The sequence below is a fragment of the Hibiscus syriacus genome, unplaced genomic scaffold (genome assembly GCF_006381635.1).
Source record: "Hibiscus syriacus cultivar Baekdansim isolate YM2019G1 unplaced genomic scaffold, ASM638163v2 tig00110160_pilon, whole genome shotgun sequence".
Taxonomy (NCBI): domain Eukaryota; kingdom Viridiplantae; phylum Streptophyta; class Magnoliopsida; order Malvales; family Malvaceae; genus Hibiscus; species Hibiscus syriacus.
In genome coordinates, this window is record NW_024062608.1 from 5,890,231 (window position 1) to 5,902,501 (window position 12,271).

Here is a 12,271-nt window from a genome sequence, read left to right on the forward strand (position 1 = left end):
GATCATCAACGTTATCTTTTACCAAGCGGTGCTGCCGCATGATAAAGTTTCAAACTTCAAAGCAAAGCTCTGCTCAGGCTCAGCTTCTCCAATTTTTTATCCTACAAATATTTAATAGAATCCGTCCATTATCTAACATGTATTAACCTTACATTATGTCCAAGTTTCTCTAGGCTTGTCTTGGCTCTATCAAACGATAATGACTTCGCTTTTGAAGCTTCTTCAAATATGGATTTTTTAAGTACATTTTTTTTCTGAATTAGTAAGAAAAGAAACGAAGAATATTTTGATCAATTTATAAGCAATACATTATTTAAAATTTTAAACAAACGTAATTATCATTTCATGGAACGGAAGTACAAAAAGACTAAACAAACACAGAAAAGGGGAAAACATCTAATCCTCCCTTCATTCACACTACTTGCAACGATGAAATTTTTTAAAAGCAAGCCTGAAAAGCTAAAGATTTGAACTCACTGGTAAGGCGGAGGAGGCGGTGGAGCTCTAGCAGTTGGAGCCCAAATGACATCCGATCCGCCCAAATGATTACTATACATCGAAACGCCACAAGAATCTGCCCCACCACCAGACAATGGCGGCGACTGCCCACCTGCACCACCAGACGACACCGTATTCCTCCCTTCTTCTTCCCCGGGCAACCGGTGATAGGAAGGGTTATTGAATGTAGCAGCTACTAAAAACACGTTGCTAGCTGCCACAAGCGGACCAGCTACGATGCCTCCAAAGATCTGCCCTTGAGAACCGGCCAAAGATATGGGTATGGTGTTGGGCACGTGGCACGACGTGGTTTGGGCCGAGAACGTGGCGGAAAGGGATAAGATGTCGAATCTGCCATGGAAAGTTATGGTGCCTCCTGGAGTGGCCGAAGAAGGTTGACCGAGAGACACGTTGGAAACAGTCCCGGATCCCGTGAGCACGCAGATTCCAATGTTCTTGCGACGAGAAAAGCGGGAGACAGCTTCTACGATGTCGTTTCCTGCAGGGATTTCCAGAATGTATGGACTCATTGCATGCTGGGGCTCGTGAGTGATGACGACGGACGCCTTGGGCTTGTTTTTGGAACCCGGGGGACGCCCCCTGAGTCTGCGAACGATTTCGATGCTGGCTCCATCTCCACCGCCGCTGGGAAGAGAAGGGCTTTGGGGGAAACATCTTTGGGACCTTGGTTAGGGCTGGTGTCATCGGACTCGGGGGCTGGGGAGAGCTGGAACTGATGAGAGAAAGGATGAGTTTGGTGTTGGTGGAGCTTAGAGAACATGTCGTTGGGGTTTGATTCCTGCCTTGTACATATTCACCTTTCATCCTTTGAAATAATATAAAAAAAACATACAAATTTGTCAATATATAAAACTTTGTAATAAATAAGAGGAGATATCTCTTAAAGAAACAGGAGGATGGGGGAGAGTTTTGGAAGATTGGATTTGTCAGGCGGTAGGAATAATAAAATGAATGGGGATGGAAGGTTTTAGATGAGAGAGGGAGGGTTGGTGAACTTTGAAATCAAGTAGAGGCTAATGGGGATGGGGGCCAGGTAGGGTCCACACACGAGAGAGAGAGAGAGAGAGAATTGACACAACAGGCAAATTTATTAGAGCATTGCATTTGCACCGCCTTTGGTTGAATGGAAAAGTAAGAGCGAACTCAGACACTCAGGATAGGATAAGTGTATATATGAAGGGCCATCCCCTGCTCCTTCTCTTCGCTTCTATCCGTGCCTCTTTGACCTATACGTTTGTCATGTGCTTTCTTTATTGAATTGTTCTAAACCGAGTTTGGTTTAATATTATTAAGAGTCTGTTTTTTTATTTTACACAAAGTTATTATTAATGTTTATAAATTCATTTTATTTTTAATCGTATAATTATTAAAAACCAATAATAATAAATAGAAAATAAAAAATTAAGTGGTGCTTAAATTTTTCAATTTAATTTTTTTCTATTTTAAATATAATACCTTTTATTTACTGCAATTTAATTTTTATTTGATGTTAGCTATAACACTTTTTATGAATTTTTCTAAGTTTTAATTGTATAAAGATTAGAAAATTTATAATAATTTTTTAAATAAATATAATGATAGTGTTTTTTAATAATTTTTTGATATAATCACCGGTATTTGATTTATTAATCGACTAATCTAAATCGGTATGTGTTTTTTTTATAAATTTATGTCTATACAACTCAAAAAAAATGGTAAAAAGGTATATAAGGTTATTTTTCTTTAAAAAAATCAATATGACCATCGAATAATATTTTTACTCAATATGACCCTCTAACTTAGAAAACAAATTCAATGTGATATTTGACCAATATTTTTCATCGTTGATTGTTACGATGCAAACCTAACAATTCACGATGTAGATGTGGTTGTTCACAATGATTGATGAAGTGGAAGAATGACTAAATTAATTTTTTGGTCTTTTTTGAGGTTAAATTGATTTTTTTTCAAAGTTCAAAGACTTATTTAATTTTTTAGAAAAAATAAAAATCACTTCAAATTAAAATTCAATAAATTAAATATAAAAATAAAAACAAAAATACTAAAAATTAAAGTATTCACTACATGGATGATCACTTATATTTGTGTTTTGTTCACTTTTGGTCACTAATTTCAAAATACATAAGATATGATCACTTTTGTTTTTATTTATTTAAGATGTGGTCATTGCAGGTTAACTGCTATTAACAGTTAACAGATTAAGTTACGTTATATTTTGGTATAATCACATATTTGGACACTATTATTTACATATTCTCTCAATTTAGTCACACTTTTAATAAATTAAAATAAATGTAATCCTTCAATCGAATGATGTCACTGGTGCCATGTGTTGTGTCACGTGTCACCTTTCGATTGGAGTACTAACTTTATTTTAATTGATTTTAATTCAACATATTTATTTTCCATCAATTTGTTTTGCTTTGTTAAATAAAAATAAATTAAAATAAAGTTAGTCTTCCAACCGAATGGTGACACAACATGTGATACCAATGACTGTGGTATCATTCGATTGGAGAATTAAATTTATTTTAATTTAATAAAAGTATGACTTCATTGAGAGAATATGTAAATAATAGGGACCAAATGTGTGATTATACCAAAATATTCAATGATAGTTAACTCGTGGTGACCATAACTTAATTAAATAAGAACAAATGTGACCATATCTTATGTACTTTGAAATCAGTGACTAAAAGCGAACAAAATACAAACATAAGTAATCATCCGTGTAGTTAACCCAAAATTAAATATATGTATTGAAAATATTATAAATACTATTAAAAATATTTAAAAAATATATATATGATATATAATATATACATGTAAAATGTAGTCATATCATAAAAGCTTATATAAAATATTTTGCCTGGATTAGGGTCTACTTACAGATTTTGTATCTAAATATAATTAGAAAACATCATAAATTACTCGTATCAATACACTAATTGAATCATATTCCAGACAATTTCTAAGCATCACTTTATATACTAACTTATTATATGATGTGCAAAAAATTATGAATAGTCCTTAGAATTATTCAAAGTAATAATTAAATGTGTGTATTGATAAAAACATTTTTTTAAAATTCTTAATAGTGTTTTTAATATATATAATTTTAGTAATTTAAATTTTATTTTTAGTATTTATATATTTTATTTTAAATAGTTTTTATTTAAAAAAATTGGATTAGTATGTGATCTTTAAAAAAATCAATTTGGCCTTCAAACACGACAAAAAAATTAATTTAGCCCATTTGCATGTCATCAACCATCGTGAATTGCCACGTTAGGATCTTAAATCACCACATCAGCATTGTAAATTGCCACGCCAAAACTGTAACGATCAACTATAGAAAACGATCAAAGGACCACGTTAGGTACAAAAGTAATTCAAGAGCCACATTAAATAAGCCCTGGACTTAAAAAAACCATTTTAACCCTCGTACAAAATCAAAAATCAAATTAGCCTGTATGTTACGCCATCTACCACATCATCAGCTATCGTAGATCGTCACATCAACATCGTAAATTATCAGGTCTGCATCATAACAGTCAAAGACAAAAAACATTGGCCAAAGGATCACAATGTGTTTGTTTTCTAAGTCAAAGAGTCACATTGAATACAAAAATAATTTGAGGGTCATATTGATTTTTTTAAAAAGTAAAAGAACCTCATATACATTTTTCCATTTTATTTTATCTTATCTTGTATAGATAAATTATAAAAAAATAGATATTGGTTCAAACTAACCGATTAATAAATTATTTAACGGTGGTTATACCAAAAAAATTATAAAAATCACTTTCGTTATATTATTTTTATTTGTAACTATTTTTTAATTTGAATATTTATTTTTTATTATTAATTTTCCAATTTTTATACAATTAAATTAAAAAAACATATAAAGTATTATAGCTAACATCAAATAAAAAGAAAATTACTCTAAAAATGGTATTATATTTAAAATATAAAAACTTAAATTAAAATAATTTAAGGATCACTTGATTTATTTTTGATTATTTATTTATTATTATTAGCTTTTAATCGTTACACGATTAAAAATTAAAATAAATTCCTAAACATTAAAAATAACTTTACGTAACAAAGGAAAAACTCTTAACACTAAACCAAACAAGGTTTTAAACAATTTAATAAAAAAAAATACGTGTTAAACGTTTAGGTCAAGAGGCAGGGAGAAGGGGGTAGCAGATTTCTGTTCATAAAGAACACATGGGATAACTTTGGAATGACACGTAATGAAAGGATATTTAAAAGGAATAAGTTGCTAATTTGAGTAACTGAAATGGAAAAAGATTTTTTTTGGAACAATATAGTAAAGTAAAAGCATTTAATGTTGGCATGAGACAACAAACAGAACTAATATTACATAGTTTCGATAGTAACTGATGGATAATGGTTAACCTTGGTTTAGTTTTACTAAGGTATGCGTAATTTAATTCTGATCCCGTAAGACGACAGATTTTAAGACAGAGCGAAAGCCAAAATATGAGCTTTCACTAATACTTTAGCTCTTGCTTACAGATTGCCATATATAAAGCCAAATATCCATATTATTATTTCTTTTCATATAAAGAAATGATTATTAAAAATTACAGAGATTATAAAAATCAAACATTGTCAATAATAGTAACGTCATTTGAAACTTAATGATTATTATTAGTCAGAAATTATTATTTTTTTAAATAATGAATCAAATTAAAACACGTGCTTATATATTATTTAACAAATCTAAGATAATATGAAAATAATATTTCTAAGATGAACCGATGGATTTTCTCTTTAAAGAGTGTTTGTGATATGACTTGGTGGAAAGTTCAAGTCATTAAAGAATAAGGACACTTCAGGATTAATAAGCTATTGTTGTCTGGAACTGGAAGTGATTTGTTGAAGAAGGAAATCGGTTTAACCAACTGGGTAAAAGGTCAACAAGAAACCCAATCCCAACTGTTCCTTCTTTTGGCATCTTATTAGTCGACCAAAGGTTGAAAAACAAAAGCAGAGTGTCTCCACGATAAACTATACAAATTTTACGATTAAATTTGTTATACAATAAGATAGTGGAATAATCAGTGTTGAAGCAGTTCCCTTGAAAGTGAAGTCACTTGGATTGATTATCTCACATTCCAACAAGTGCATGCCTGTCCCAAAAAGATATAGACACCCTCTAATATTTTTTTTAAAATGAAGTTTTTAAAATATTTTATATTAAAATGAAAATATAAAATATCAAAATTTATTATATTATGATTTTAAGCTCCAAGTGTTCGATAGATTTATTCATATATAAATAAAAAAAGAAGGCGATCTTTCAAAGATACAAAATTGTTTTTAAAAACATAACTTATAGATGTACTCTTTATATTCTAATTTGTTCAAATATACTTCTTAAATTTTGGAAGATCAAATAGTATAGAACAAAATATAAGTTATATGGACTAAAAATATCAAAATAGAGAACATAGACACCTATAACTCATACATAGGACAATAAATAATAATAAAATTTCATTTAACAAATTCAGCAACTATAATTTGAATCAAGATAACATTTCAGATTCAAAAAGTATAGATAGCAAACCTACAACTTACTAATACTAGAATTTCACAGTATAGTAAATGTTTAAACATATATTCAAGCTTACTTTGAAAGAGAAGTCCTTTTTATAACCCCTGGGCAGGTAAACCTAATATAAGCAAAGTTGATGGAAGATGAAATTTCATTGCTAGGAAACTGAGCGGGCTGTGCACAAGGAAAAAAGAGTCGAGCATGGAATGCTTGTTTATCTTTTCAAACAAGAATTATCATGTCTGCAACGGTGTCGGTTCCAGTTAACTTTTGCGGGATTTTCAAAAGTAGGATAAATCATTGTTAGTTAAACAGGAATGTCTAACAAAAGACGCTATCGAAAATTTTAATATTTTTTAATATTTCTTGTAAAACATTACCTAAAATGTTATTTTTTTCTACCGAAAATATTAATATCGAACGCTATTTAAAATATTTTTTCTATCGAAAATGTTAATATCGAAAATATTCATTTTAGGTAGCGAAATTCACATTTTCTGTAGAAAAAATAACATTTTAGGTGACACTCTAACGAAAATATTAACATTTCCGGTAGCGTATTTCCTTAGCCTTATATTAGGCTTTTATGCAACAGAACTACCCGTTGAACAGCTCTAAACTTGATCGATGATAAATAATTTCCACAAGCATCGAATTGGTTTAAACCACAACATACACAAATTGTACTAGATTGTAAATACAAAGACCACTAACAAAGATATCAGGTAAATTTGGCTACATGCAAATGGAAAAAAGAAAAAATGCCATATAGGAGCCAACAAGTACGACACATGAAAAAAGAAAGAAAGAGATGTTCCATTGTATCATATTCGAGCAACATACGAATTGGACTGAGTGACATATCTGACCCATCGATATGGATTATAGGAGCTGGATTTCTTTGCTATCTGCAAGTATTTCACCTGCAGCAGGAGAGCGGTATGAATATCAGAAATCTATTCACATTGCTGACCTCGTCCTCTGTGCTGTCAAAAATGCTTGAGTGTCGGTTTTACTATTCAGAAGAATTGTGAACCCCGATCTAAGTGGGTAATTTTACGAACATGCAAATGCACTTTTGTTATAGAGAGAGACAAAGAGGGCAGCTCTGGGCTGGCCTTATTATTCTAAACAAGGTCCCAAGAGAAGTCCAAATAGGCATTATCCATCAAAAAGAAAGACAATCAGACAATAATTGATCCACGGAATTGGCAATATTTGAATAGCATATATTATACAAAGAAAAATAAATCAGACAATCAATACCTGTAGCCTTGAAACATTATACATCGGTATTGTGAAAGTCATGCTAACTGGTCCAGCTTCCTTTGTGATGTTAGCTAAATTAAACCATAAATATATCGTCATTGAGAAAGGAACTTAACACATTTTCTTAATTTAAGAAAAGAAAAAGGATTCTTTCAACAACAAAAATATGGATGACACATACCATGTGATTCCTGTGAGAATGTCAGCTTTGCACGAAGTGTATGTTCAGATCCACCAACAATCTATCAAGCAATACAAAATCACAATTTAGATTGAAAGGAAAAGTCTACCATATAATTGAATTATTTGAGAATGAAATCTTCTCAAGGAATCTATAAAAAATTCAACCTTCTTCAACCCCCATTCAAGTTTCTTGTTTGCTTCTTTGAAATCTGTTCTTTGCCCAACAGCTCCAGGTTCCAACTCAAAGTTAGCTCTGAAAGACCAAGTCTAAAAGATGTAATCCACAGAAATCTACCGGTCCCGCCGTACAAGACATTGTCCACAGAGAAAAGGAAAATACCTGGCAGTATATTTAGGAAGCGGCATCTGTACAACGACTGTGTTCGCATTAATGTTCGAAGGGAACTCTGCGCGTACCTTAATAATCACTTCAGCCTAAAAATTTCAATAGCAAAAAAAAAAAAGATTGGAACCAAGAATAAATGTTTTAGAATTTCAAATTTATATCAGTACTGAATGAATTACATGTGCACAAAGAAACGGGTTCTTATCTTATTATTATTTCAGGAAATATTACATGCTTATGGATTATTTGGAAAAAAAAACATATAATGAAACCAGCATAATGCATGGAAGTCAAGAAAGACAAGCTCACTTTATGTTGTCCTGCTTCTTCAATTAAACAGTTAATATGAAAAGGAGGCTTAAATTCCTGTGTCATTCGGTAATTCATGACAGGAAACTCACCGTCTGGTGGCACCTGGACCACAATAACAAAACATGAGACTATATAATACAAATACATCTCTTCAATCTGCAAAATTTTCTGCCTGCTGTCATCTGAATTACACTCACCAGAGATAGAGTCCTGTCCAGGTCAAAACTATCGAGGTGCACTGATTCATGAAAATTACAATCATCGAGTATGATGGCGCCTGAACCAGACGAACTTCTATAATCTACCACAAAGAGCAGACACAGCAGAATGATAAATCGTTAGTTTGAAATAGAGAAATAGTAGGTTAAACCAATATTGCCAACATTCATATAAAAATAATAGTTGCAATTGAGAATCATAGCTAAATATCATATGCAACTAATCCTATTGAAAAATGGCTGTCCCTTGTTCCCATATGTAATGGGGTAAGGGGGAGGTAATAGTAGGCTGCCCCCAACACTAGGTTGAGAGCAACTTCCATAGAAGACCTCCAAATTATAAAATGCCCTCCATGAGACTCGATCCCACGACCTCAAGGTTAAGAACCTTGTGCTCTACCAACTGAGCTGGATGGTCATCTCCAACTAATCCTATTGAAACAAAGTTAGAAAAAATTTCACCAAGCAAAAAGTAATTGAGCACATAGAAATAGCGCATATTGTTAAAATTATACTATTCCCACATATCTTCAACCGTCCGCAATGAAAACTTGGAAGGCAACACCTCTATGGAAAGACAACTCTAAATATAATATACATATAGATATGAATGGGTGAAGGCAGTACCATAGATTGATCCGCCTCCTCTTCCTATGCTGAGGTCTTCATTAAGAGCTAGTCGAATTTCTGGATTTCCTGACAAATAACTTTTCATTTGAATAGTGCCATCAATCTCGGAAGTCAGTATATACCCCTGTTTCAAATATCGTTGAATTGGTTAAGCAGTTCATTTGATTGTGCACGACATTATGGAACACGTATATGGACAGCATTTAAAAAAAAGTCTTTAACTGAAAATGAACAACGGGTGTGGGAGAGAGAGAATAAAATGTTAGTTATTTCACACTATTTTGTTTAGAAAGAGAGAGAAAGAACGAACATATAGGTAAAAATGTTTTACGGGAAAAAAAGATTATAGTTCAACTAATCCTAATCCACAAAAAGGTTAATGAGACCAACTTTGTCTGTACACCAACTCAACCAATGACCAATAATTGTATGTGTTAGATGATAAAATGTCAAATTAAGAAAAAGGAGTTACTTACACTAGAGCTAAATGTTACACTAATTTTCTCAATTATATCCACAAAAATTTCCTCTCTTTTACGACCTCCAGGCTCATTTGCTACAACAGATTTTGTAACAGCTGTGCCAGGCATCCTTTTGGTTCCTTGCTGCATACATCCAACATTGACAAAATGAATTACTTCACGAATGCATTTTGATAAAATAAGAGAGTACCCTTTATATGAAGGTTGATAACCAGGTAGTCTCATCATACCATAAAGATTGCAGCTGGGCCAAGAGGCTGCAAACGTGCGGCATCAACCACAATTGGCTCATTAAAAACATAGGACTTCAGAACTTCAGTAGAGGTTGTTTGCACATAACCGAAGTCCTAGTGAAAAAGGAAAAAAAATAGCAGGATCTGTTAAAATCTTTTCATAAGAACAATTGCATATCTTTAGCTAAGTTAAAAAAGGCTTAAGCATATTTCATTGAAGAGAAAGGTTAAATTTTCTGATGTACAATTTGATTCTAAAGTGCAGTCTATCATAATCTCATATTGACTTCTTGAGCAAAGCCATAATTCAGTAATCCCTTGGTAGTTAGTTAAGAGTAGCAAGCCTTTAATCAAATATATAAATACCGACTGAAATAGTTTAGTATGAAAAGAGCTTACAATGACTTCGTCAAGCAACTCATATACAAGAACAAAGTTTTTCCGCAGTGAATCTTCACTTAAAACCCCTAAATAATCTTTAATAACACGAGCAACCCTTTGTAGAAGTTCCAGGACAAGAGATGGTGACACGTTAACTCTTGTGGTCGCAACAAACAACAGCCCAACAACCTTCACATGGAAGTAGTTCACACCATCCACATTCTATCAATGGAAAAAAAATGATAAAAAAGTATTAGAGCACTGCACCAGCTTGTATGCTGAAACAATCAAGTAAAATGTGCATTGGATTATACCAGTCATTGGTTAAAATAAAAAAATAAGAGGTGATTAAATCAATCCAAAAACTGAGCATATCCATTTATTGCATACAATTTTTTCAGTCGACATAAAAGCATACGCCTGATATTACATTCTTTAGTAATAGAATACCTACAAAGACAGGGGGTGCCTCCTCTTGTCCATCCTCTTTCCAGAACTTCACTTTCCGGAAGAAAATCTCTGCACTTCCTTTTGCTACTTCACCTCGATCTGCAGTAACAATCATTCGATCAGTATCATATCTTAGGCTGTAAACATATTTGCATTCAATAGAATCAAACCACAAGTATAAATCAAAATTATAAATATAATCAATAATTATGTTGCATTAGGTACATGCTTAAGTGCCAATTGTGAATTCAAATAAAAGTCAAGAAATTTCCGCAGGCCTCATGAATTTCAGTATCCAGAAATTGATATATAGCTTCCAATCCGATTCCTTTTGACTTTACAAAAACATAAAATGTAAAATCAATTCAAAGATTAAGTCATTAGTTTATCAGTAAAGAAGAACGGGAAGCTCATACTAAAGGGTGATATCTAAGGAAGTACTGCAATTATCCTCTTTGCAAAGGCATCCTTCCCCCTGGCAGCAGGAGTTGAAATGGGAAATTACAAAACTGATAGGGAAGGCTCTCATTACCATTATTTGATGTGTACTTGATATGGAGGGAGAGGAATAATAGGGAATTTAAAAACAAGCAGAGAACTGAGCAAGAGCTGATCGGCAAGATAAAGGAAATGGTGACAATTAGATTGAAAGATGCTAGAATCAACATAACCTTGTACAGCATGGGTAATTAGACAAATTGTATAGACAGGAGAATACATGCATGGTTCTTTGGAACAGTTTTGCATCAGGGATGGACCGAGGGCGGGGTGAGGGCAGTCACACCATGAAAAATTAAAACTATTATATATTTTAGATTTTCCACCCTGGAATTTTATAAATTCAACCCCAAATATAAAATCATGTGTCGATCCCTGCTCTGCATGATTGTAGCATATAATTACTTACTTGGATAAACAAAAAGAACAAAATTATCCAGAAAGAAAAAAACTGAAAGCTGATCTAGATGACTTTGAGAACCATGGTTGAAAAAAAAAGGCAAACAGAAACCTTGAAAGGTAAGTTAACATCAATTATACTTCAAATTGTAGCATTGGAGGACTATTTTACATGAAATTTTTTCCATCCAATTGAACAGAGCAAGAATCGAATATGAAATAATTCAGATCTAAAAGATCAATTATCACACATTATTGAGAACAGAAATTCAAAAACAAAGATCTCATTCCAATCCATATATCGCGATCTTCCGATGAGAATAAAGCATAAAAAACAGAAAATGAAATTTAGATCCAAAGAGAAAATAAGAAGGGGAGAGAAGGGGGACTGACAATCGCGAAACACAATGTTGTCGCCTCGCTGAGAGAGAACGAAGAACTGGGAGATCATGGTTTTCGGTTTTCTTTCGACTCGTCTCCTCCGATTTGCTTCGCTCTCTAAATTGGCTTGTGATATTGATTTTGCTTTGTTTCTGCGCACTGCTGCCTCGATATTTCCTTTTTACTCCTGGTTTTGCTTCTTCTAATTTTTTCCACCGCCTTGAATTTTTAGGATTATTATACAAGTTGGTACTTGAACTTAGCAACTTTTCTCAAATTAGTATATGAACCTTTTTTTCTCAAATTGGTATCTGAAATTGGAAATAATTCTCAAATTGGTACCTAAACTTAGAAATTTTCTCAAATTGGTACTTGATGGT

General features: G+C 32.6%; 1 protein-coding gene and 1 pseudogene across 1 annotated transcript; both read right to left on the reverse strand.

The window, feature by feature from the left end:
- Positions 1-284: 284 nt before the first annotated feature.
- Positions 285-1,452, reverse strand: LOC120216324 (annotated as a pseudogene).
- A 5,370-nt stretch (positions 1,453-6,822) lies between these two features.
- Positions 6,823-12,071, reverse strand: LOC120216446 (AP-4 complex subunit mu-like). The gene is made up of 13 exons (XM_039213875.1): positions 11,904-12,071; positions 10,618-10,712; positions 10,182-10,385; positions 9,780-9,896; positions 9,544-9,672; positions 9,065-9,191; positions 8,417-8,520; positions 8,217-8,321; positions 7,902-7,996; positions 7,727-7,814; positions 7,560-7,620; positions 7,376-7,449; positions 6,823-7,032 (listed from the first exon to the last, which is right to left on the reverse strand). The coding sequence occupies exons 1-13, from the start codon at positions 11,959-11,961 to the stop codon at positions 6,934-6,936; spliced, it is 1,356 nt and encodes a 451-aa protein (XP_039069806.1). The 5' UTR covers positions 11,962-12,071; the 3' UTR covers positions 6,823-6,933.
- Positions 12,072-12,271: the final 200 nt, after the last annotated feature.

Coding starts and splice junctions, on each gene's coding strand:
- LOC120216446 (XM_039213875.1), bottom strand. CDS start 11,961: ATGATCTCCCAGTTCTTCGTTCTCTCTCAGCGAGGCGACAACATTGTG. Junction 10,386..10,617: donor AGGAGGCACCCCCTGTCTTT/GTAGGTATTCTA, acceptor TTCCATTGATAG/AATGTGGATGGTGTGAACTA. Junction 7,997..8,216: donor AAGAAGCAGGACAACATAAA/GTGAGCTTGTCT, acceptor TGAAATTTTTAG/GCTGAAGTGATTATTAAGGT.